The following is a 27,697-nucleotide window of genomic DNA, read 5'->3' on the forward strand; positions in this document are numbered from 1 at the left end:
ATGCATCTCAGCATTCTTTGTCCTCCAAACACAACGAGTTGAGTTTTTACCGAAAAGTTATATTTTGGTTTCATCTGACCATATGACATTCTCCCAATCTTCTTCTGGATCATCCAAATGCTCTCTAGCAAACTTCAGACGGGCCTGGACATGTACTGGCTTAAGCAGGGGGACACGCCTGGCACTGCAGGATTTGAGTCCCTGGCGGCGTAGTGTGTTACTGATGGTAGGCTTTGTTACTTTGGTCCCAGCTCTCTGCAGGTCATTCACTAGGTCCCCCGTGTGGTTCTGGGATTTTTGCTCACCGTTCTTGTGATCATTTTGACCCCACGGGTCTCCCATCTTGCGTGGAGCCCCAGATCGAGGGAGATTATCAGTGGTCTTGTATGTTTCAATTGCCTAATAATTGCTCCCACAGTTGATTTCTTCAAACCAAGCTGCTTACCTATTGCAGATTCAGTCTTCCCAGCCTGGTGCAAGTCTACAATTTTGTTCCTGGTGTCCTTTGACAGCTCTTTGGTCTTGGCCATAGTGGAGTTTGGAGTGTGACTGTTTGAGGTTGTGGACAGGTGTCTTTCATACTGATAAAAAGTTCAAACAGGTGCCATTAATACAGGTAATGAGTGGAGGACAGAGTAGCCTCTTAAAGAAGAAGTTACAGGTCTGTGAGAGCCAGAATCTTGCTTGTTTGTTGGTGACCAAATACTTATTTTCCTCCATATTTTGCAAATGAATTTATAAAAAATCCTACAATGTGATTTTCTGGATTTTTTCCCCTCATTTTGTCTGTCATAGTTGAAGTGTACCTATGATGAAAATTACAGGCCTCTCTCATCATTTTAAGTGGGAGAACTTGCACAATTGGTGGCTGACTAAATACTTTTTTGCGCCACTGTATATGTGTGTGTGTGTGTGTGTGTGTGTGTGTGTGTGTGTGTGTGTGTGTGTGTGTGTGTGTGTGTGTGTGTGTGTGTGTGTGTGTGTGTGTGTGTGTGTGTGTGTGTGTGTGTGTGTATATGTTTTTATTAAAACAGGACAAATCTGAGGGAGCGTGTGCCCCTGTGCCCCCTATGGGCATGACACCTCTGCATGCAGAGTAGCAGAGTATTTCAAGTTACAGTGTGCTGTGCTACCTCACTCGCCCTGTCAAGATTGATGAGAGCATGGGAATGAAAAACAGGTGTGTGTGTGAAATGTGTGGATCCCTTCTTTATCTCTTTCCTTTCCTCCCCCGGTCACTCAACCTTTTGGAGTCTGGGACTTTTGGCTGTTTTTTTATGGGAGGAAGAGAGGGAAGGAGGACAGGCACAGACGGAGGGAGCACTAGCACAGAAGGAGTGAAAAAACAACAATGATGATTGCAGATTGTGGCAAACTTCACCTCTTATCCCACACCCTGGATTAACTCTTAACTCTCCCCTACAGTCACATCTGAGTGTCCAGAACAACAGTGCAGGGTTAAGTCCCAACAAGCCTTTTGTTATACAACAATTAATCACATTATAAGCCAATCATCATCAAATATAGACAAAACACCGAAAATAGTCGCAAGTATAGGGATGATGTGTAAAGAGAATTGAGACAAATCATGTCTCACGAGGATGATAGATATAAGGCTATGCCCCACCAATCCCCACTCACCCCCATAATCCACCACAGGGGTCCTTAGAGGAGACTTCCCCCAAACCCCAAATGAATTAACAATAGTGAGGCAAGAGATTCAGGACATCCCTTAATATGTTTATTGTTTGTTTGCTGACGAAATGTCCCAGTCCCAAGTGACTTTTGTTCATGTCATATCATCTTCTGTAGCCATCTAGACAGTCTTCTACGCCCTAAATTGTATGACTTCAATTATCTATGAATTTGGTTTCCCCAGCCAACGCAAACTCAAGGATGTGGCTTTAATCTTAAAAATATAATACTAAATGTATGATGAGTAGCCCATCCATACGCAAATATATTTTAGCCATATAAATCTAAAAATGTCTAATAGCAAGTTCTGTTTTGTCTTCAATGTGGTTCTGAAGTACATTAGGTAAGGCTATGCCTATCATCGTCCTCCTGTCCATAATCGGTGCTTTAACTAAACATCTTGATTCTGATTAAATCTTACCTGGCCCTGGAAAATAAAAACAAGGTCAATCACCCACCCCGACATAAAGGCTGAACAGGAGTCAGTTTGCACAACGCCCTACCTGCCCACTCCCCATTGTGGCACGGAGTTGCACGGCTGCTACAACGTAAACTACCCAGTGTTCTGGCAGTCTGCGCAGGAAGCGGACGCAGCACAGCAGACAAGAAGCGTGGAGCACTAGCGGTCTGTCAGTCCGACTATCTAACCGAATAAAATAGGCTACACAAGAAGCTCCAGATCCATGTCCCGTCCCAGTGGTTGAAAGAACAGAAAGAAACGAGAGGACACCTTCACATGCATGAAGAGCAACACACAACACAAGGTGAGCATGAAATTTATTTTTAAATGGATTGAGTAGCACAAAGTTATAATGTCCGTTTATTAGCCTACTGTAGATCTTATTACTAGGTCAATTACAAACAAAATAGGCTCCATCGTTTTGAGGAGTGTTTTCCTTCAGCGTCGAAATTCAATCGTGAATGAATAGCCTTCAGCATTGAGCATTGCCAATAATTACTTCCATATTATTTACGGTTTAATAATTTACAATAATTACTTCCATGTGATTTACGGTTTAATCAACTATGATCTGAGCTGTACATAATGCAATAGATTATGCCTGATCATATGTGGATAAATGGGAGAATAGATTCCAACTTAGCTTGTTTATAACTCTGTTGTAGGCTATTATATTAAGTTACTGAATATTAAGGGAAATTGCCGAGAGGAGGTTTACTGAATGGTGCTAGAGCGCACGCTGGACACGTGTCCCTAGGCAATGTAACAAGGTGAATTCAGTGAGTCTTGGCGGTGCGTTATTCGGATGAGAGGTTATTTTGCTAACGGGTCAGAAATGCCTCACTGAGAGGAACATTTTATTTATGCCTGTTTTATCATGTTGGAAACGGGAGTATACAAAATTATGCACGCATGCTAGAGTTGTCCTCGCCATAATTAAACGCAAAGTATGCTACTTTCAAGCCGGGTGCACTGACTTGGTGTTCTTGGATACGCATAATTGTGCATCTATTTTAGGCAGTGTGCCAGTCAATTTGTCATTCCAGATGGATAGGCTATACCCTCACATGTAATGTAACATGCCTTATATAAACTGCAAACACAAGTAATGTATTTTTGTGCATAAGTGGATTGTGTAGTGCTACATGGCATTTTAAAGGTTAACTGTCAGCTTGGAGGCCAGCGCTGTTGGAGAAGTTGACATGTACTATAATTCATCACATGACATGTAACCTATACATTTAGGACCCTCGTCTGACTCACCGTGAACTGTTCTAGTCGTTAAGACTGCCGTTTCACGACTACTTGTGACTACGGTCGCGATAAAAGTGAGATCGGGTGAAATTACTTCCTGATAAGATTGAACATCCGCGCGCTGATTGGAAAAGAGGCCTACTACCTTGGACCATAATATTTTAATCTGGATAAAAACTAGGGCATGAGAAGAAATGATGAGCTTCAAACCATCGGATCTCCTTCTAATGCTCTGTCATTTTCCATGAGTGAGTGCAATGGTTCAATTGAGTTTTACTGAGTTACAGTTCCTATGAGGAAATCCTTCATTTTAAATAAATTAATTAGGCCCTAATCTATGGATTTCACATGACTGGGGATACAGATATGCATCTGTTGGTCACAGATACCCTTAAAATAAAAATGGGCCTCACAATGGGCGTCGGGATCTCATCAGTGTTTTTGTGCATTCAAATTACTATTGATAAAATGCAATTGTGTTTGTTGTCCATAGCTTATGCATGCCCATACCATAACCCCTTTGACATCAGCAACCCGCTCGCCCACACAACGCCATACACGTGGTCTGTGGTTGAGTCCAGTTGGACGTTCTCTAAAACGACACGGTAAAGAAATTAACATTAAATTCTCTGGCAACACTTCTGGTGGACATTTCTGCAGTCAGTATGCCAATTGCACGCTCCCTCAAAACTTGAGACATCTGTGGCATTGTGTTCTGTAAAACTGCACATTTTAGAGTGGCCTTTTATTGTCCTCAGCACAAGGTGCACCTGTGTAATGATCATGCTGTTTAATTAGCTTGGTGATATGCCACACCTGACTTGTGGATGGGTTATCTTGGCAAAGGAGAAATGCTCACTAACAGGGATGTAAACAAATTTGTGCACAACATTTGAGGGATTTCTTTTGTGTGTGTTTGGAACATTTCTGGAATCTTTTATTTCAGCTCATGAAACATGGGACCAACACTTTACATGTTGCATTTATATTTTTGTTCAGTGTATGTTGCCTTGTAGCCATTGTGTGGCATCTGTTTACCTGCAATGGCAACATTTTATGTGGCCTCGTGCATGTTGTAGTCTAACCTGGATTAGACATTAGGCCAATGGCAGTGGATCTATAGGGAAGATATTAGGCACTGATGAGCCAAATAAGTCCCCTACAACACGAGACATGGGTGGAAGACAGCGCTATCTGAGATCTCACAATAAGGCATAGCCAGCAGGTAGAGGAGCTCAAATCAGTGGTTCTTCAAATCAAAGGTTCTTATGCAATTTTACCACACAATAGGTTTTGACTTGTCTTTCGTATCTCACAGTCATTATTGGGTGTTGCTCGAGTTCCTTTAGACTAGGGTTGGGCCAGAGCATTGTGTGTTTTATTCATCCCCCACCAACTCTTTCTGATATTTGGAGATAGTAGATCCAGACTTGCAGAGTGGGGATTATTAGTGTGGAGTCATATACCACTGAAGGCCAGTCTAAATAACCTGGAGTACTAGACCAAACAAAGGGCACTCCTTTGTCTTGCAACCACAAACAAACTTGCTGTGGTGTGTGTGTGTGTCCATAGAGCAGCCTGTTTCCCCCTCCAATTATATAGGAGAGCAACAGTGGTATTTTTTAATCATGCACTGTGGTAACTTTGTGGTGTTGTTTCATTTTGACAGGCTGTTGCATGTTTTAAGATGCGGACATGGACAGCTGTGCTAGTATATCATGCAGTAGTGATGATGCTGATTCACTTTTACTTCATAGCCAGGGACCCGACATGATCTCCCCCGCCGCAATGCAGTTAGTTAGATTTTTTTTGTATGGCATTACTGAGAGATAAAGCTCATTGTGATTCTTCAGCGTTTGTGTGCACAGTCATGGCAGTAGAACCTCACATTCAGTGACATTCTCTATTCCTAGTCGCTCTTTGGAGATGAGAAGGGGTGATCTTTGGCCGTGAGGACAGGAGCCTGGCAGATTTAGGATATTGACCAGTGTATTGTGGAAGGTTATAACCCATAGACAACCTTGCCCCGTCATTCAGATAATTGTGTACTTCCTTGATGTATTTGGCCTTTAAAGTTCCTCCTTAGGAAATGAGCTTTGAGATCTGCCGTATATGGGAACAGCAGTATGCGTCATCTCTTCCTATGCTCATGGCTCTCAGTCTGCGGGAACCAGCAGTGATCTGATTTACACTCACTGCAAATGAACAGTCTGGCATCATGGAACAGTTGCTAATGTCTGTAGTGTATTTTTTTAACCTATGGCAGTGGGTTCACACACTGCTAATTTAGCTGCTGTAATAAAGGCTGTTGTCTTTCTTTGAAGTTGATCCCACCAGAGCAGACAGGCAGGAAGATGCCCTTTGCTACGGCAGACCCAGCGGCACAAACAGAGCAGAGAGCAGGCAAAGCCAACCTCCAACAGCAGTCCGGAATGGAGCGATGACAGGAGCCCTGACATCATTAGGATGACTAACATTAAATGTAACATGGGCCTGGCCTCCGCGGTGTTGGTGGCAGCGGTGGGATCCGGGTCTCTGACTGACCAAGCGAGGACTCACAGCGGCGGTCGAGTCGGGGTCAAAAATGTCACATTGCCCACAGTGACGTTTTCTGGAGGTTTGTGTGTGTAAATGCATAGCCACGTGTTCATCCAGCATTAAACGTTGTATAGACATACACACATTGCATACTAGACTGACAAATAGCAGTTTACATTTACCCGTGGTATGCCATTGACCCATGTGCCCTGGTGTAGGACCGGGCTGAGCCACCTATGGGACAGATCGTCCTTTCAGACTTGTTCTTCATTTCTCTCTATCATCTATGTTTGCACTCTCTTTTTTTATAGACTCTCCACATGTATAAACTGATTGGTGTTGACCCACATCAATCAGAACTGCTGAAGTACAGTGGAAGCCACAGGGCCTTTCATGGTTTTAGTTCACAATCGGCCCCTCATGTGTTTCTTACCACTTAAATTTCATGAAACCCACAGTCACATTTCACTGAACTCTTATGTTTTCTCTGTTAGACCAGTCTTGTAATCAGTCGTTTCCCCAAATGAAAATCATCGGTTTGTGTGTGTCACATTGTATTCTCCAAAATTAAAATCAAACATTTGTTTTGCTTAATCCCTTTCCTGTTGCGTGGTTGCCGTGTATCGCCCCCTAGTTACAGAAGGTGAAGCCCCCTAGTTACGGAGCGAAGCTCAGGTTCCTAATTAGAGGGTAAAGGGTCCTGTAAGTGACATCACCTTCCCCCTGGCGCTATGAGTGTGTGGGTGCCTGTGTGTGTGTGTGTGTGTGTGTGTGTGTGTGCGTGTGTGTGTGAGAGAATAAAAGGCAGCTGGTGCGAGACATTTGACAATCACTGCTGTGTGAAACTTCAAACACCCTCAGTCTTCCCACAAACTGTCAGAACCGGAGCTTATAATTTGACTTTATTGTTCCTGTTGCCTGGTTTGGCCGATTGTTACCACCGTCTGTGGGAACTTCCTCACCAGTGGTTCAGGGGAACAAAATATTCAAAAAGAGGAACTTGTCAAGAGATGGCCTTTAAATGAGTTGTGTTTGTGAAGGTGCTTTTGAGATACCTAGCCTCATCCATATAATTCTTTATTTGTTTCACAATATCGCAATATTATGTTTGTGCTAGTTGGCTGTACCTGCCCCAGAACTGTATTATTCCTTCATAGCTTGTTCTCCATCTTCCTTTTAAATAGTGAGCAATTTGTTATCAGCTATTTTATTTCCATGACTGATCAAAACGTCTTCTCATGGCTCTCTCTTGTCCCCCTACAGCAGACATGATGAGCAATATGTTTGGATCATCGAATCGCAATAAAATCGCAGTGTCAAATTGCAATACGTATAGAATCATGAGAATATCATATTGTGAAGTCCCTGGCAATGCCCAGCCCTACACTCTTTAAAATAAAGGTGCTTTCTAGAACCTAAAATGGCTGTCCCCATAGGAAAACTCGTTGAAGAGCCCTTTTTGGTTCCAGACAGAACCCTTTTGGAACCCTTGTTTCTAAGAGTGCATGAGCTAAAAGTGCCCCTCCAGGAGCCTCCCAGGTGGCAGAGTGGTCTAGGACACTGCATCACAACACTAGCTGTGCCACCAGAGACTCTGGGTTCGCACCCAGGCTCTGTCGCAGCCGGCCGTGACTGGTCCGTGGGGCGACACACAATTGGCATAGCGTCGTACGGGTTAGGGAGGGTTTGGCAGGTAGGGATATCCTTGTCTCATTGCGCACCAGCGACTCCTGTGGTGGGCCGGGTGCAGTGCGCGCTAGCCAAGGTCGCCAGGTGCACGATGTTTCCTCCTACACATTGGTGCAGCTGGCTTCAGGGTTGGATGCCCGCTGTGTTAAGAAGCAGTGCGGCTTGGTTGGGTTGTGTTTCGGAGGACGCATGACTTTCAAACCTTCGTGTCTAACGAGCCCGTACGGGAGTTGTAGCGATGAGACAAGATAGTAACTACTAATAATTGGATACTACGAAATTGGGGAGAAAAAGGGGGTAAAATGTAAATATAATAAAATTCCCCCCAATTTAAAAAAAAAGTGCCCCTCCAGTATCTCCTTATCAGCTTCACAACAAATCAGATCATCATCCCTATTAATCTAGTCATTTTCATGATTCGCAACCATCCATAGACCCATCTCTATCAGCCCCTAACCCAATAAATAATTAATCATCGATAACTAAATCATGAAAGGTGGTCCGCCCCTCCATCTCCTACTGGTCCCCTGTGTCGTGGTGACAGCTGTGGGAGCTCCTCTCCCTCTCCCTCTCACATCCCTGTAATTGTTCACAGCTCTGCTGGGCACCTCGGTGGCTCTGCCACATCCAATCAGAATCACCCATAGAGCCGTAATATCCTCTCAGTCGCTGACGCATGACAGTCTGGACCCTTCAATTAAGAGGACACGGTAGTGCTGGGCCCGGCAGCCTCCGAGCCTGCCGTCCATTCCATCCGACCTCTCCATCCGACTCACTATGGTGAGTCTTGGTGACTCTGACAGGACAAGGAGCAGGAACGGGGGGTCTATTTCTGTGGCACTTGGGGCCTGTTTGTTGAGACGTGGGCCGACGACTGGGTAATGAGTGAAGGCAGCTGGCAGGTTCAGTGGAGGTGACACACTAGTACATAGGGCAGGAAGGAAAACACTGGGCCTTGTTCTGGTTCTGTGTTTGAGAGGTTTTACCCTCATCTAGTTTTCCCCATGGTTGACTCCTTTATTAGGTTCGGGAAATATCCCCCAAAAAAGGAAAAAGTGGTCGGTGCTTGGTGGGCCTCTGTAAACGTGGCATGTTTTTCGCAGGGAAATATGAAAAACACATTAGCTGACATTCTCTCTTTTCCTCGGGGTAAGTTGAAAGGTAAGCTAATCGAGTCGTATTGGTTTTTCCGTTCAGTTGATAGCTGTGTCTGTCACATTGGTGGTGGGTTGGTGATAAGTGACTGGTAGCCTACATTGTAGGTCAGTACATTGCATTCAGGCCATGGTTCATCCATAGTGGGACAGATAGCAAATCGATCGAAAGTGTGAGGCTGTGAGTGGTGGCAGTGGGTGTCCTCTGGCACAATGATTGGCTAGGATGTATCAGTGTGTTGAGAGATGCCATGTTTGGTCAGAGGACACTAGGGAGGCACAGCTGGAGGAGCCTCACCCCACCACCCATGACTAAATGATAACCCTTTACTGCCTCTCCAGCACTTGGATGATGCTACAACAGACAAAATATCTGGTTTGAACATCCCAGCGACGTTGTAAGACTTCTGTGAGAATGTTTTGTGGTCCCCGTTATTTTCTATTTAGAGTGCTAAGAGGTTGTAAATGCAGACACCCTCATGTTTAGACAGATCTTACACACAAGTTGCCCAGCTGTGCTAAACGTGTAGCATCTAAATAGTTTGTTAAGTAGATACATGGTGACATGAAAAACTGCAGCACTGACTAAATGTATTTTGTGTACTAACACAAAGTGGTAAGAGAAAAGACATGAGCCATGTTGTTGGACATTCCCGTACAGGCTCTGGAAATTGGCCGCATGCCTCAAACTCTCTTTTAACACCATGAAACCACTAGAAACCGGCATATGCTGTTTCAGAGAGGGCGAATTCTTCCCACTTATTGAAATCAAACATCTGGCTCGTCTCCAGCAAGAGCTCTAGCTCGAGCTTTCACACCAGCTGAGAGCTTAATGAGGGCTCACTCTGGGAGAACAGCCTTCATAACGTAACACTCCAGGGGCTTTCGCGATGTGCCCAGATTTATGTGTGTGTATAGCACTATGTATACAACCCCAGGATGGTGTATTTGGGAGGTTCGGAGGGGGGGGGGGGTCTCTGGTACCCAACAGGGTTCTTTCTCACACACACAGCATTCAGCAGTATATTTGACAGAGGGTTCGTTTTATTTAGTCACATAAAGACGTGTTGGCGTTTATAGGTGTAACAGTGGTGGTCATTGCTTAGAATATGTACACAAATCCAGACCTGGTTTGGAGGCACCACATACCTGCAGAGAAGCCTACTGCCCCCCCAAGCAGGCACACACACACACACACACACACACACACACACACACACACACACACACACACACACACACACACACACACACACACACACACACACACACACACACACACACACCCCCACCCCAGTCTACCACCAACCTCTCCCATCTCCCTTTTGACCTCAGCTGCATTCCCCAAAATCCTGACCAGAAGGACTATAGGTCTTTATATAGGCTTTATATAATACAATTTTTCAACATTTCCTTGATAGGTTCCCCTTCCAAGTGCACGTTAGTTCACTCGTCGACAGTGAGGCATCATAGTAGAGGCTTAACATTCCACCACTGAGCTGTAGACAGAGAGTGGATCAGGTGTCACTATATTGTGGCACGGGTTACCAGGGAGTCAGGGGCTGGGACTGGTTCCAGAGGTCCAAAGTGGAACACAGGTTGCATCAATGGCACTAGCTTCCACTAGGGCCAGCGGTGGGGGGGGCAGGACAGGGGGGCGAGACGGGACGGGTCTAACAAGTCAAAGTTAGGAGTATAGTTCTCCATTGGAAAGATACAAATGTAATACTGAAAGGCCAATGAAGAGATCTATGTTTTTCTGCATCTGTAGAATTGTCCACGTGGGCGAAACACATGCTTAATTGTATTTTCTTCTGTGCATTAGGCCTAAAAGGTGTAACACACAAACAGTCGGTATTGAGTCATTTGGGTTACATACCGTAGGTCAACTGTGCTGTGGTTATCAGCTCAACCAGGAGGGTGCCTGCTCCTGCTGGCAGGAAAAAAAGGGAGTCGGTTTGATCTGTTGATAAAAGTTAGAATAGTCTAGGAAGTCTGGCCGTCTTATCTCAACCGTTTCAACCTTTATTATCTTTCCACGGGTGTGAGAGCTGATAAGAGGTTGACCAGGGCCGGCAGTCTTGCACCTCCTGTGCCACAATCAGGTAGTCCGTGTCTCTTGAGTAGCTAATCAAGGGTGACTTTTTTTTTAAGTGACGTTCCGTACTCCAGGTTTTTGCAATTGGCCTCGGACTTGAAGGACTTTCCCAACCTTGAATAAACTTGGACTAGGCTAATATAAATAGTTGACTTATAGACTGTAAAGTGGTAATGACACGGAGCAGAACAGATTGCGTTCATCTCCACGTCTGTACAGGCTGTCTCTATTTCGCACTTATAGGCTTCGACGCTCCACTCACAGTCTTCCAGTTATTACCATTGAATGACAAAAGAGCCACATTCAGTGAGTTAAGTGGGCATCTCATCTATTTTATGGTTGGAGGAGGTCTAGTGAGGTGGCGGTCCCTTGTGACCTGATGCCCCCTAGCATGACAGTGGAAGGGTCTGAGGTACCCCCCCCCCCCCCGCAACATCCCCCGCCTCCTGCCCCCCCCCCCCTCAACCATACATCAAGTAGCTAATGGCCTGATGGCACTCGAAGCCTCACAATTGTGAGGGGATTTACGGTGTGTCACTGGCTTTGTTTGTTGGGCCAGTGGAGGGGTGTTTATCCCCCTGGCTCCGTCTCTGTTATTTTTTTATTGTCGTGTTTTGTTTTTTTGTCCTCCCCCAGCTAATGAGATGGAGTAGTCCAGGTCTTTCCCTTATTATCTACTAGACCCAGAGAGAGCCATTGTTTAGAGCCGTTAATAATGTAACTTCTGTGGCTCTAGTCTGTGGCCCTAGAGGAGCCAATTCTCTGTCCATCCTTAGAATACACCCTCTAGAGATGTTTCTGTAGTGCTGGTTAACGACCTAGGAGGATTGAACCGTTAATTTGGACCGTTAATGGTCATAGTCTTTATGTTCACACATGGCGCTGTCGACCTGGGCATGTTGTTGCATCCATAGAGTCTACAAACTCCGCAAGAGAATCCTGACTAGGTCCTGCTTAAAATGAGTGCAATAGTGATGGTCTTCCATCTTCTGCCTGTTTCATCCTACAGAGAGGAGCCAGATGTTTCAAAAGACAGGAAGAAAAGGGGAATGCAGGGGAAAGAGAAAGGAGACAATATAGGGGTGAAGACTGAGAGATAGTTCACAGCAGATGCCCCTCGTTTATTTGACAGGTAAAAAAGAGGGTCAACACATTTTAAAAGTGCTTCAAAGGTGGTCTCTCCGAGAATTGATGTACCTCTTATCTTGTGTTTATCGCTCTGAATGCATATTTCAAAGTGGAACTTCTAAACGGAGGACAGCCGGTTTCCTTTGGATATGCAATGTTAGCTCTGGACTCTAGCTGGTTTTTGGTGGGTAGATGATGAAGTCCTCATGAACCAAACAAACACTTCCTGGGTTTGAAATCTCTCTTCCCCACCAGAGTAATCAACAGAAATCTACTGGCACTCTTTAACCCTTCCTAGTCAAATGTCTTTGCTTACTCATATACACTGCTCAAAAAAATAAAGGGAACACTTAAACAACACAATGTAACTCCAAGTCAATCACACTTCTGTGAAATCAAACTGTGTACTTAGGAAGCAACACTGATTGACAATAAATGTCACATGCTGTTGTGCAAATGGAATAGACAACAGGTGGAAATTATAGGCAATTAGCAAGACACCCCCAATAAAGGAGTGGTTCTGCAGGTGGTGACCACAGACCACTTCTCAGTTCCTATGCTTCCTGGCTGATGTTTTGGTCACTTTTGAATGCTGGCGGTGCTTTCACTCTAGTGGTAGCATGAGACGGAGTCTACAACCCACACAAGTGGCTCAGGTAGTGCAGCTCATCCAGGATGGCACATCAATGCAAGCTGTGGCAAGAAGGTTTGCTGTGTCTATCAGCGTAGTGTTCAGAGCACGGAGGCGCTACCAGGAGACAGGCCAGTACATCAGGAGACGTGGAGGAGGCCGTAGGAGGGCAACAACCCAGCAGCAGGACCGCTACCTCCGCCTTTGTGCAAGGAGGAGCACTGCCAGAGCCCTGCAAAATGACCTCCAGCAGGCCACAAATGTGCATGTGTCTGCTCAAACGGTCAGAAACAGACTCCATGAGGGTGGTATGAGGGCCCGACGTCCACAGGTGGGGGTTGTGCTTACAGCCCAACACCGTGCAGGACGTTTGGCATTTGCCAGAGAACACCAAGATTGGCAAATTCACCACTGGCGCCCTGTGCTCTTCACAGATGAAAGCAGGTTCACACTGAGCACATGTGACAGACGTGACAGTCTGGAGATGCCGTGGAGAACGTTCTGCTGCCTGCAACATCCTCCAGCATGACCGGTTTGGCGGTGGGTCAGTCATGGTGTGGGGTGACATTTCTTTGGGGGGCCGCACAGCCCTCCATGTGCTCGCCAGAGGTAGCCTAACTGCCATTAGGTACCGAGATGAGATCCTGAGACCATATGCTGGTGCGGTTGGCCCTGGGTTCCTCCTATTGCAAGACAATGCTAGACCTCATGTGGATGGAGTGTGTCAGCAGTTCCTGCAAGAGGAAGGCATTGATGCTATGGACTGGCCCGCCCGTTCCCCAGACCTGAATCCAATTGACCACATCTGGGACATCATGTCTCGCTCCATCCACCAACACCACGTTGCACCACAGACTGTCCAGGAGTTGGCGGATGCTTTAGTCCAGGTCTGGGAGGAGATCCCTCAGGAGACCATCCGCCACCTCATCAGGAGCATGCCCAGGTGTTGTAGGGAGGTCATACAGGCACGTGGAGGCCACACACACTACTGAGCCTCATTTTGACTTGTTTTAAGGACATTACATCAAAGTTGGATCAGCCTGTAGTGTGGTTTTCCACTTTAATTTTGAGTGTGACTCCAAATCCAGACCTCCATGGGTTGATAAATTTGATTTCCATTGATCATTTTTGTGTGATTTTGTTGTCAGCACATTCAACTATGTTTAGAAAAAAGTATGTAATAAGAATATTTCATTCATTCAAATCTCAGATGTGTTATGTTAGCGTTTATTTATTTGAGCAGTGTAGCTTACCTCTAGCACCATTTCTATTTGAAACAGCAGCAAAGTTACCAATAAATTGAATCAGTTGTTTTTGAATAAGGCCTGTCCTCTGAGCTGTGCAGTGGGAAACATATAGGCATGACCTTTGCTTTTGGTTTATCAAACCTGGGTCATACTCATTAACCAAGTAGGCCAAATAATACCATTGATTAAAAGCAAAATTGAGTGAGCCGAATCCATTTTTTGTGCACACAATCACAATGCGACCCTGGTGACCACGGGACGTCGGACCCTCGCTACTCTCTCGGTCCCAGTTGTCTGTCCTGGCCCAGAGGTACTGATGCAGCCTGACACAAAACATCTGCTTCTTCTTATGGGCTACGTGGAGTGCCTGGCTAAGTCTTCCCTGCAGGCGGGCTAGCAGTTTCACAGACAGAGGGGGAGAGAGAGGGGACAGACGGGGGGGGGGGCGACAACAGGGTGGGCGGGAAAAACAAAGAGAAAGAAAGCAGGAGAGAGAGGGTGGGGTGGGGTGGGAGAGACAAATACAGCAAGAGAGAGAGAAAGAGAGAGAATGCGAGAAGAGGTAGAAAAATATGAGAGATGGACAGTGACACATGAAAGCCAGGGAGATGAGAGGTTAATAACTACCCATTGTGAGAGAAGGAGGTAGTCTACCTCACTTGCTTTGGCAATGTTAACACGTGTTTCCCATGCCAATAAAGCCCCTTGAATTGAATTGAATTGAATAGTCAGGGCGGGAGCGGTGGCGATGCAGTGTATTAGGAGAAACGTTCTGCTGTGGCCGTCACACGCTTTTCAAAAGAGAGAGGATCACAGTAGAAGGTGCTGGGTACTAAATTAGTCTCATTAGAGTCAATGGAGTTAATGGAGGCTGTTGTCTGTGTGTAAATGCAGGTTGGGTCCCCTCGCTCTCACTGTGTGTGTGTGTGCGTGTGTGTGTGTGTGTGTGTGTGTGTGTGTGTGTGTGTGTGTGTGTGTGTGTGTGTGTGTGTGTGTGTGTGTGTGTGTGTGTGTGTGTGTGCGCGCACATACCTACGTGTGTGTGTGTGTGTGTGTGTGTGTGTGTGTGTGTGTGTGTGTGTGTGTGTGTGTGTGTGTGTGTGTGTGTGTGTGTGTGTGTGTGTGTGTGCACATACCTACGCGTCAACCTCTACTGACCTCACCCTGTGTTTTCAGATCCAACCTGTTTTCTTACCTTGTGGCTTGAAACCTGTCTATTTCTAAATCTTCTCTCAGTTATCAATCACCGTGTGTGTCCAGAAGAAATATGAGCCAACTTGAATTTGGGCCACTCTCTGGTTTGTAAGTAATAAATAGTGTCCCAAACAACCAACGGCTAGCATTGTGATTCACACTGATCTATGCATTGTTCTCAGTGATAGTACTTACAGTGCTCAGAGCAAGAGAGAACCTCTCATCAGAGACTGGCTGGCTCTCTTCAAACGGCCGTTGTCACATCCAATGAATACAATGCCTTCAGAAGACGTTTACATTTCAAACAACAAAAGACTTTCTTATGAACACAGTCAATCTCAGAGGGGAGCACGTTTTTTAAACTTGGCCTTAGTGGAAAACGGCAGTGGTTTTCAAAAGATGTATGGTCTATGGAGTTATACTTTCATGTTCTAAACATTCTCCCTTGTTTTGTCATATACCGTGATTCTGTTCATATTTGCTTAACACTTGACTCCAACATCCTGCGGTTAAGCGTTTTGTCTTCCATTGGTCAGAACTAAAACCAGGATCTACTCCATGCCACAAACTCTATAGAACTATTCAGATTGGATTGAACAACTGACACTTCCATGGAGGGTCAGAGGCTGCCTGTCATCAGTGCCCCATGTTTGAGTTCATAGGCCAGGCACTAATCTCGCTTTGCGCTCCAGTGGCATAATCCTGCCACTTGAAACGGCAATCCTACTGTCTGCTGGAGCACATACCCCCCCGAAAGAACGGTGTGTGGTAAATATGATGCACCACCACCACCTCCACCACCGCTACCCTTTAGTTCTGCTACATGTTTCATTACCCAGTTTCTTTCTGTAGTTACACTTTATCGGATGGTCTGGATAGTCCATCTGTAGATGCAGATGGTCATACTATCAACAAACGAGGCAACTGCTTGCTAAGGTTAGGGTTAGGTTTAGAATATGGTTTAGGGTAAGGGTTACATTTAGAGTTAGGACCAGGGTTAAGGTTAGGGTTAAGGGTTAAGGGTTAGTAGATACAGTAGTTGGTTGAAATGTTACTGATAGTCTGTAGATCTAGAGCATCTACAGAGGGACCATCAAAAAAAAGTGTTACCCTGTCTGTTTTTATCCCTGTTTTTATCCCTGTCTAGGCTCTTTCCTCTGGCACCTGTTGGGTTTTGTTCCGGAACTTATTCCAAACAATGGGTACCTTTCCCGGCCTTGCCTGCTTGACATCTGGAAAGTGTAGCCGTTCCCCCCTCCTCTCTAGACGGAATGTATAGTAGTAGGCCTTCTAGGGCTTTTGACAGCAGGGCAGAGGGGGGTAGAACGGTAGAGAGCCAACCTAAACGCAGGAGGTAGGGAGGTAAGCCCCCTTTTTATGTCATGGTGCCAGTAATTAGCTTTTTCACCAATTCATAGGACTTTGTGTTAAGTCTTGGGGGTTTGTTTCATGATCATTAAGGGGCTCGGATCCTTATGGAAAGTACTTGCTGTTTGCAAAGTGCCTCTGTTTCTTTGTTATTGAACCGTACCAACATACTAACCTTATACTGGTATGTAATATGTACACAAAACCCTTTAAAAACACCACAGACATAGATCCTTTTCCTGTCAGTAGGAGGTCACTTGTTGTTTTGCCACTTTGTTTTTATATCACACCTCGGGCCATTCTGAGAACAATACCACTCTGACTCTCCAGCAGTCACACAGCAGAATTTTGAGAACAATACCACTCTGACTCTCCAGCAGTCACACAGCAGAATTCTGAGAACAATACCACTCTGACTCTCCAGCAGTCACACAGCAGAATTCTGAGAACAATACCACTCTGACTCTCCAGCAGTCACATAGCAGAATTCTGAGAACAATACCACTCTGACTCTCCAGCAGTCACATAGCAGAATTCTGAGAACAATACCACTCTGACTCTCCAGCAGTCACACAGCAGAATTCTGAGAACAATACCACTCTGACTCTCCAGCAGTCACATAGCAGAATTCTGAGAACAATACCACTCTGACTCTCCAGCAGTCACATAGCAGAATTCTGAGAACAATACCACTCTGACTCTCCAGCAGTCACACAGCAGAATTCTGAGAACAATACCACTCTGACTCTCCAGCAGTCACATAGCAGAATTCTGAGAACAATACCACTCTGACTCTCCAGCAGTCACATAGCAGAATTCTGAGAACAATACCACTCTGACTCTCCAGCAGTCACACAGCAGAATTCTGAGAACAATACCACTCTGACTCTCCAGCAGTCACATAGCAGAATTCTGAGAACAATACCACTCTGACTCTCCAGCAGTCACATAGCAGAATTCTGAGAACAATACCACTCTGACTCTCCAGCAGTCACACAGCAGAATTCTGAGAACAATACCACTCTGACTCTCCAGCAGTCACACAGCAGAAGGAGCACATTTGGTTTTCTGAGCCAGTTTCTAAATACTTTTTGAAGGAAAGTACATGGAAAACAGCCACCACCTGTGCTCTCTGGTTTTTGTAGCAGTTTTGGGGTTTACAGACAAGGTCTTTCTACTGCTATACCACAGATGGAAGCCTATGTAGGCTCTCGAGTGGCGCAGCGGTCTAAGGCACTGCATCTCAGTGCTGGAGGTGTCACTACAGACCTTGGTCTCGATCCCGGGCTGTATCACAACCGGTCGTAATTGGGAGTCCCATAGAGCGGCACACAATTGGCCCAGCGTTGTACGGGTTCGGGGAGGGTTTGGCCGGGGTAGGCCGTCATTGTGAATTAAGAATTTGTCCTTAACTGACTTGCCTGGTTAAATAAAGGTAAAACAAAAATGAATGTGGGCTCTCCAAAAGGCCTGATAATCTGCAAACCAACTCTGTAGACATACAACTGAATTTACTGGGCAGGGCCTTATTGCCAGATGCTGACACACACACACATACATATATATATATATACACATGCATGCAAGAGCACACACATACACACACGATAATCATGTTGGGATTCTCTATAGCTATAAATACTTTCTCTGCGCCTTGGCTTAGGCTCCCTATCCCGTTATAAACACACAACCTCGTCCCCTCCCTTCCTTACTCCCAAGTCAGCGCAATGCGTGCCCCTAAAAATAACACGGTCTTCTCTTTCTATGCAACATGCCATTGAGATATGTACCATTTTCGAACAACTCCAGTTACTTTTGGTTTCAAGTTGAACTTATCTTTCATTGGGGCTTGCTAATCTGGAGAGCAAGCTGTCCCACTGCAACTGTGAGAGAGTTATTGCGTCGGAAGTGTATTGGTTTACTTAGCAGGGTTTTTATGCAGGGTTTTTAAATATTGATGGTCTTGTGTTAGTGAAGTATTCTGTGCAGCTCTTTAGGACTGCAAATGTGGTGTGCAGAAGCTTTGTTCAACTCATCACAGCTGATTATGCAAATGTATATTAGGAGCGATGCCTCTTTTCTGTCAACCTTGCATGTTGAGGAGCAATCGTTTAGGGAGATGTGTTGAGCTCCTTTCCCCTTCTGCACGTAGACACACAGACACATTCTCTCACAGCTACAGGGTGTTAGGAATATCAGTGCAGAAGTATGATTGCTAAAATGAACGTAGCCTCCAAGATATTCAATTCCTCGTAAAAACTTGGATTGGCATGTTTTGTATATTCCCAATAGCAGTCAGCTCAGTGCATGCGTGGGAGCTTGGCCCAGCTCTTTCCTGACAGACACAGGACTCATTCCAGCTCTAAAGAGTGTGACATGAGCTCAGTGTGAGCTTTGGGACCCCTGTCACTCTCTGCCATATCGTCTCTCTCTGTTTCTCTGTCTCTGCTGTCCTGGAGAAAAGCAGGCCGTGCTAACACCTCTCTCTGTTTCTCTGTCTCTGCTGTCCCGGAGAAAAGCAGGCCGTGCTAACACCTCTCTCTGTTTCTCTGTCTCTGCTGTCCCGGAGAAAAGCAGGCCGTGCTAACACCTCTCTCTGTTTCTCTGTCTCTGCTGTACTGGAGAAAAGCAGGCCATGCTAACACCTCTCTGTTTCTCTGTCTCTGCTGTACTGGAGAAAAGCAGGCCGTGCTAACACCTCTCTCTGTTTCTCTGTCTCTGCTGTACTGGAGAAAAGCAGGCCATGCTAACACCTCTCTGTTTCTCTGTCTCTGCTGTCCTGGAGAAAAGCAGGCCATGCTAACACCTCTCTCTGTTTCTCTGTCTCTGCTGTCCTGGAGAAAAGCAGGCCGTGCTAACACCTCTCTCTGTTTCTCTGTCTCTGCTGTCCTGGAGAAAATCAGGCCGTGCTAACACCTCTCTCTGTTTCTCTGTCTCTGCTGTCCTGGAGAAAAGCAGGCCGTGCTAACACCTCTCTCTGTTTCTCTGTCTCTGCTGTCCTGGAGAAAAGCAGGCCGTGCTAACACCTCTCTCTGTTTCTCTGTCTCTGCTGTCCTGGAGAAAAGCAGGCCATGCTAACACCTCTCTCTGTTTCTCTGTCTCTGCTGTACTGGAGAAAAGCAGGCCATGCTAACACCTCTCTGTTTCTCTGTCTCTGCTGTCCTGGAGAAAAGCAGGCCGTGCTAACACCTCTCTCTGTTTCTCTGTCTCTGCTGTCCTGGAGAAAAGCAGGCCGTGCTAACACCTCTCTCTGTTTCTCTGTCTCTGCTGTCCTGGAGAAAAGCAGGCCGTGCTAACACCTCTCTCTGTTTCTCTGTCTCTGCTGTCCTGGAGAAAAGCAGGCCGTGCTAACACCTCTCTCTGTTTCTCTGTCTCTGCTGTCCTGGAGAAAAGCAGGCCGTGCTAACACCTCTCTCTGTTTCTCTGTCTCTGCTGTCCTGGAGAAAAGCAGGCCGTGCTAACACCTCTCTCTTTTTTTTTTTTCTCCCAGGGGACTGCGAGTGCAGGTGAGGTGAGGACAAGGACAAGTCCTTTATCCATCCGTCAACGTCTGAGTGTCCCGGTGCCGCCCACTCTCAGGTCACCTCAACCGCGACGGCGGCCGAACAAATAGGAGACTCTCGAACCCAGCGTCCCTCAGACTGCCTGCCTTCGCAAAGCAAATATTTGAAGCCATTATATCTCATTTCCCAGGGCTAACCTTCGGTGAAAAGATCAACGGAAAAGGAGTGATCGCTCAGAGAGAGACGGACAAAGAGAGAAAGAAAGAAAGGGGGAGGGTGAAAAATAGTAACCCTTTCAAAGTGAACTCTGCCTGCTATTTCTGCTGCGCTGTGGGCAGGAGAACGTCCCATTTGGGAGTGCTTTTGGCCAGTGACAACAGGATTTCCCTGCACCCTGCCCATTTATCCAAATGCCTGTGTAAATACTAGATAGAGATATCAATTTGTCTGGGCTCCAACAGTGCCCAAAAAGAGACTATCTATAGCTATAAGCTATCTATAGCAAGCTCCACATCAAACTTGGCCTCTGTGGTCACAGAATTGCTACCTATTTATTTCCTCAGTAGAGAGATTCAGGAACTGTGAGTGAGAATGGGAGCTGCTATGTCTTTAGTTTTGAAGCAGAAAGCTTACTGAAAAAGTTCACACTAGAGTAGAACTTGAAAGGCACAACAATAAATTCAGGAGGACACCTTTCGCCACTCACTGCAGGAGAAGGCAGCCATTTTGGGGCTGCTGTTTTGATGTCTTTACCCGAAAGGGTGGAGCACCATGAAACCGCTAACACCCATTGGATCCCCCTCACCTCTGAGGCTCCTCAACAAGGGCCCGGACTACCTGCGTAGGCAGATGGAGGGTGGGGGCCAGGGCCGATCTATCAGCGCTGTAGAGAGACTAGAGGCAGACAAGGCCAAGTACGTTAAGAGCCAGCAGGTCATTAACACCAAACAGGAGCCCGTCCTGGTGCCCTGCACACCACCTCCTCCACACCGTCGTCCCCTCACCGTGCCTGGGAGTCTCACCCCACGGCTGCCACCCCGCCGTTCCTCTGCCCCTTTCCCCACCCTGACCGGCCCCCTCAAAGTACGAGACGAGAACGAGAATGATGACTCGAGGAAGGAGAATCGGAGGACGTCGGTGGATGTGGAAGCACGGAACAGGAGTAACGCCAACAAGGTGACCCCACCCAGCCCCAGGACCCCCAGGACTCCACCCTCCGTACCCCTGGTAGCCCCTCATAGTGCCCCCATCCTGAGGAGGAGCACCGGTAAGCGCATGCTGCGGCCTGACTCCCTGGTCATCTACCGGCAGAAGAAAGAGTGTAAAAGCCTGCCTAGTGGTGGCGTCATACTGGGGAACTCCAACATGGAGATAAAGGGGTACAACTTTGTCCGCCGCCTCTTCCAGGGCTCCATGCGGGAGAAGAGTGGCGGGGGCGATGGGGACACCCAGAAGATGGTGATCAGCGAGGAGAAAGCTCTGTCGCGGGATGGTGACTCACACATGTCCTGGACCAATGACAAGGACACAGTGGACGGGGGACAGGGAGGGCCGGGTAGCCGGAGATCCAGTAAGACGGACCACGAGCGCTCACCGCTGCCCAGCCCTGGCTTCAGCTGTACACCGGAGCGGACTAAGAATGGTGTTAGCTGTGTTAGCAATGGCACCACCAATGGTACCAGAAATGGCAATGGCATCACCAAGGGCAACAACGTGAGTGACCACACTGACAACGAGGCGGACATCTGGAAACGGGTGCCGCCACCACCACCACCGCGGCGGCGTTCAGGACTACAACGCTCCAAGTCAGATCTGCTTCCGCGATGCTCAGTGGCGTTGTCTGACCAGGAGCATTTCTTTGACTACTGCGGGCTGGACCTGGACATGGTGGACCGGCTGGGGCCTGAGAACTTCCTGGGTGGGGCCAGCGACGTAGACACGCTCTCGTTGGTGCTGAGGAGCATAGGGGGAGGGTGCGGTGGCTCGGAGCCCAGCGAGTTCTCCCGCCACTCAGGAGAGGCGGGGCTTTTCCAGGAGGAGGTGGCCGAGAAGCTGACCACGGGGGTGTCAATCATCGAGAGGAACGCCCGTGTCATCAAATGGCTCTACAGCTGCAAGAACGCAGCACAGGAGGGGCCCAAAGAGTCCACTGTTTAGACACCACTTCTCTAAAAGAAGACATGTTGCCCTATGACTGAAGGACAGAGACTTTGTTATTGTACTGTAATCCTTAGACTTCTCCCAGGTTGATATGCTGTATTTATAGGTCCTATGGAAAGTGAGGGGTGTGGATGGGCTACACCTTATTTTCGAGTGGAATCATTTACCCCTGAAGATGTTAGTGTCAGTGAGTGTGTGCGGTTGTGTTGGATATGGCTGTCCCGCCCACTCCCTATCCTAACCAATAGGTATTGTCAGATCTATAGTGACTGACAGCCTCCCCTAAGCTCCGCTCTGACTCTACAACACACAATAAGACGCATCAGTGGGAAAACAACAGGCACAGATGAGGCTGTATTTAGCGTCGTGGACGCACAACAACACAACCCTACACTCTTCTCTTGAACAAATTCATAATTTAGATTGGAAAACCACCGTTTTTTTCTAAACTGGAGTGAACCGTGAGTACCTCATCCCGAACTGTGCCCGTTTAGTTTGTGTGTTGCCTTTTTTTTCTTCTTAAACGCGGGCGTTGGAACAAACACGCGAGGGCCCCTGTGGGGTCGTTAATGCACTGAACTGGACGAAAAGTGAGAGAGGGAGGAAGTGAGTGAGAGAGAGAGAGAGTGGAAACGAGTGAGAGAGTGGAAATGAGTGAGAGAGAGAGGAAACGAGTGAGAGAGAGAGCTAGAGAGAGGAAACAAGTGAGAGAGAGAGGGAGGAAATGAGAGAGAGAGAGAGAGAGAGAGAGAGAGAGAGAGAGAGAGAGAGAGAGAGAGAGAGAGAGAGAGAGAGAGAGAGAGAGAGAGAGAGAGAGAGAGAGAGAGAGAGAGAGAGAGAGAGAATGAGAAACAGCTTTATAGGAGACTCCTCTCCAATTAAACACTGAGCATAATACTCTAGAGACAGTACTTCCAGGACAGTCGTATTAGACAAGGAGGGACGCAGGGTCGGTTATTTTGATCCTACAGCACCTCTGAACCTTACCCCAAAGAGCGCTAACTCTTACACAGCAACTACTGACCACTGATACGTTAGTTGTGACGCAATTGTGATTGATTTTGACAGCTACAGCTGTGTGACTGGCTGGCAGCGAACTCTGCATTGCCTTTTTATCTGTTGCTACTGTGTAAGCTACCTTGTTGCCATTGCAGGATAGAAATTAAAGTGTGATAAGTTATTTTTACTGGATAGCTGGTCAATTCCTTGTGGAAAAAAAGTGACTTTTTACTTCGCTACCACAAAATATTAACTTAAAAGGGCATTTTAAATTCCTCACAAACACAGATTTATTTTGTTGCTGTTGTCATGTAACATACTTCACCATAGTAGGTGTTCAAAGTGTAAGGGACCGTGAGCTATTAGGTTGCCAAATATTTGAGGGTGTCACCTTCACAGAGCTGACGTTTACAGAGTCCCCCAGACTCCCTCTGGTTTGAGGGTTGGGGTTCCTCTCCCCTCTGGGGCCAATGGTCATCTGGTTCTCCCCCACAGGAGACCCTAGGCCTGGGGGAGGATGGTAAGGGGGTGAGAACTCCCTCTCTCACCCCTCTACCTTTTTAATAGCTGTAGATCCTGCCTCACTTCATCAATCTGTCAGTGATGCCCATTTATATCGAAATGAAAACGTCACCTTGATCAGAGTTCTCCCTGGGATACCTCTGAAAAATTCACTGAAGTTCCGCGGGTGGTATGTACGGGTTAGAATGTGGCACGGAGAGACATAGTCATTGGGTGGAGTAATATTGGACCTGAGGAGGGTCACATGATAGGCTATGTAATAAATCAACAACCAATCCCCTTTTAGAGCCATGGTGTTTTCGCTCTGTAAGTAGCATAGCGCCCCAAAACAACTGGACCCCCCTCCCCCCTTTAAACTGGATTTGTGTTGCAAACTCTTCGGAGAAAACTGTTCTCTTGCATGTTTACAAAATGTCTGTACATTTTTCGATCTGTTTTATTTTCCGTGTATATGAGAGGTTTTAGTTTTTACTCCAAAGAGAAGTGTGTATGATGTTGTACACAGACAATTTTAAGAATAAAGTTATATTTGTGTGAGAAAAAAATGTCATTGTTTTATTGTTTTTGGCTCCAGCTCCAGTAGACATAAACAAGTATACAGAAACCATGAAGCAGCACATATTTATACCACATCAACACCACAGTGAAGCAGGACAAACTCTGTCTGACAGAAACAGTACATGATGACTTCATCCACTCTTTAACATTGCAAATCATAATTTTAGTCTTAAGTCTTACAAACTTGTCTCACCATTTTGTGGGTACAGGCAACCCGTTGTTTACAGGAGGCGAATAACTACTTTTGAGAAGAAAGAAACTCCTCTGTAAATAGCGTAAGTTGTTTTAGGAATGTCTGATGGAAAAGAGTGAGTGAGTCAGTGTTTTGATGTTGTCTGGCTCTTTTAATCTTTGCTGTCTCTTTACACCACCTCACATCTAATTTTTCACATTAGCTCAAGAGGCTGCCTGTGGTAATCCTTTTAGCATTCTGGGCATATAGAACCCCTGAGTGAGTTGCAACAGGTCCTGTTTACAGACAACACAAAGGAGACTGTGGCCTAATGCTATTTCTAGGTGGTCAGGCTGAGACGTCCGTGGACAACTGCTACCTTTTCTCCGTTTCTGTCTCTCTCTTTTTCTCTCTCTCTCTGCCTGTATCTCTCTCTCTCTTTCTTCCCCCTCTCTCTCTCTTTCTTCCCCCTCTCTCTACCTTTCTTCCCCCTCTCTGTCTTTGTCTGTCTCTCTCCTCCAAACTTTCTCTTTCCTCCAAATCCTTCTCCCATCCAACTCTCTCTATTTCTCTCTCTCTTGCACGCTCTCTCTCTCTCTACCTTTCTTCCACCTCTCTCTGCCTTTCTCTCTGTCTTTCTCTCTTTGTCTGGTTCCTGGTTCTCTCCTCCAAACGGTCTCTTTCCTCCAAAACCTTCTCCCATCCAATACATACTCTCTCTCTCTCTCTCTCTCTCTCTGAGGAGAACAATAGGTACCCTGTCTGTCTGTGGGTGTCAGTCAGGGCTGACTACAGAGCCTGCTGTTACATTCTGTCATTGGTTCGTAGGACCAGGTTTTTAACACATGTTCACGTCTTCTGGGATAAACAGACTAAACACCTAGTTGCAGCCGTCCGTTTGAATTTGATGGCATCAAGTTGCATTGAAGGAAAGGCATTGCCACCAAATGTTGCTTTTCCAAATGTACAATACTACAAATGAAAGGTTTCCACCTGTTAGACATCAAAGGGTTTCTAATGTGACTGGGCCTGCGGGAAGTAGGTGATAACCTGGCAGGGATCTACCATCCACGGCTTTGATGCTGATGTGGGTCTTTCCTAACGTTAAACTTCAGGGGGCCTTGCAGAGAGCCAAACCAGACCTCCGACACCATATGTTTAGCCAGCAACACCATATCCTTTCTGGTAGCTGCCCTGATTTTAATTTGAGGACTGGTTCAGCGGTAGACTGGTCCCAGATCTGTTTGTGCTGTCTTGCCAATGACCATAGGACTTGGTAAGATGGCACAAGCAGATCTGGAACTAGGCTAGATCAGAAATCACTGAGAATAAGAAACACTGAACTCTTGAACCCGCCCAGAAATGTGCTAACAGGCAGTCTGCAGACATACCTTATGAATGTGAAAGCCTTATGCACATCTAGTCTCCAGCACCAGTCTCTATCTATCTGAGGCTGTCCTAATATGGACACCGTATCAATCAATAATTCAGTCAAATTAATTATTTAAGCTCTTTTTACATCAGCTGATGTCACAAAGTGCTATACAGAAACCCAGCCTCAAACCCCAAACAGCAGACGTAGAAGCACGGTGGCTAGGAACAACTCCATAGAAAGGCAGGAACCAGGCTATGAGGGGTGGCCAGTCCTCTTCTGAGATTATAACAGTGCATGGCCAAGATGTTCAAACGTTCATAGATGACCAGCAGGGTCAAATAAGAATAATCACAGTGATTGTAGAGGGTGCAACAGGTCAGCACTTCAGGAGTAAATGTCAGTTGGCTTTTCATAGGCGAGCATTCAGAGTTCAAGACAGCAGGACCGGTAGAGAGAGAGAGTCAAAAACAGCAGGTCTGAGACAAGGTAGCTCGTCCGGTGAACAGGTCAGGGTTCCATTGACACAGGCGGAACAGTTGAAACTGGAGTAGCAGCACAACCAGGTGGACTAGGGACAGCAAGGAGTCAGGACAGGTAGTACTGAAGCATGGTCCTAGGGCTCAGGTCCTCCGAGAGGGGAGGGAGAGGGAGAGAGAGATAATTAGAGGGAGCATACTTAAATTCACACAGGACACTGGATAAGACAGGAGAATCATTAACAAACTGACCCTAGCCCCCCAACACAACTATTGCAGCATAGATACTGGAGGCTGAGGGCAGGAGGGGTCAGGAGACACTGTGGCCCTGTCCAACGCTACCTCTGGACAGGGCCAACCAGGCAGGATATAACCCCACCCACTTTGCCAAAGCACAGCCCCCACACCACTAGAGGGATATCCGCAAACCACCAACTTACTACCTTGAGACAGGGTTGAGTGTAGCCTACAAAGATCTCCCCCACGGCATGAACCCGAGGGGGCGCCAAGGCATTGTCACATGTTGCTCGGACATGCTTACATCACACAGTAGTCCCCCTCAGAAAGACATACTGTATGTTACTGCTGGGGATGTTATTCTTGTGCGTTCTTGCACTGTTGGATAGTGATTCGGGCTCTGTTTTTTTCCTCCTTGCACTCTGAATAGCAATGTGTGTCAGGTTTAGCAGGGGTTGTGAAGTGTGTCAAATCTGACCTAGTTCTTCTGGGCCAGCAGCTCCAGCGTGCTGCAACCGTCCACGCTTGAGAGGAGCCCAATTCATGACTCACAGAGAGATATAGAGAGAGAGAGAGGGATGAACACACACCGGAGCATGCACACATGCATGTGCACACACACACATGCATGTGCACACACACACACACACACACACACACACACACACACACACACACACACACACACACACACACACACACACACACACACACACACACACACACACACACACACACACACACACACACACACACACACTTACACCAGAGCATGCAATCACAAACACACACACATCGGGGCACAGGATCACTATGATAGAACTATGATAGAACTAGCACATGGCACAGAGACAATAGGGACAATAGGCATTCCTGAGGCACGTTTTCCTAAGGGATGTCTTAGGCAGTGACAACAACAAACTAATCGGGGAAGTTAGTTGGAGGCCTCAAATGGTTATGGGTGTGTGAGTGTCTGTGTGTCCTGGCAGTCAGAGAGCTTGGGAACAGAGGGGTCGACACATGACCACACAGTTTGTTATATCTCAGGCCCGAGGACCCAGTGACACAAACCTGTAGACAAACCTCCGACCGACTGAAAACTACAACTCCATAACAGGGGGGAGAAACGACTCAAACATATGATTTATCTGTGATTTATGCTGGCACGTGCACATATAAGTATCTACCCGTGCCCTTTGACCTCCCAGTCACTAAGTGGCCTTTCGGGTGGTGGTATAT

The 27,697-nt window shown here is 46.7% G+C and overlaps 1 protein-coding gene across 1 annotated transcript; it reads left to right on the forward strand.

Moving 5' to 3' along the window:
- Positions 1 to 2,204: 2,204 nt before the first annotated feature.
- On the forward strand, positions 2,205 to 22,907 carry LOC118364305 (protein FAM110B-like). Its single transcript, XM_035745734.2, has 2 exons — positions 2,205 to 2,459; positions 19,947 to 22,907. Exon 2 carries the CDS (start codon positions 20,731 to 20,733, stop codon positions 22,114 to 22,116), a length of 1,386 nt encoding a protein of 461 aa, XP_035601627.1. The 5' UTR covers positions 2,205 to 2,459; positions 19,947 to 20,730; the 3' UTR covers positions 22,117 to 22,907.
- Positions 22,908 to 27,697: the final 4,790 nt, after the last annotated feature.

The sequence above is a fragment of the Oncorhynchus keta genome, chromosome 31 (genome assembly GCF_023373465.1).
Source record: "Oncorhynchus keta strain PuntledgeMale-10-30-2019 chromosome 31, Oket_V2, whole genome shotgun sequence".
Classification (NCBI taxonomy): Eukaryota; Metazoa; Chordata; class Actinopteri; order Salmoniformes; family Salmonidae; genus Oncorhynchus; species Oncorhynchus keta.

Bases quoted from the DNA above. Each gene is read 5' to 3' on its own strand.
- LOC118364305 (XM_035745734.2), top strand. From the start codon at position 20,731: ATGAAACCGCTAACACCCATTGGATCCCCCTCACCTCTGAGGCTCCTC.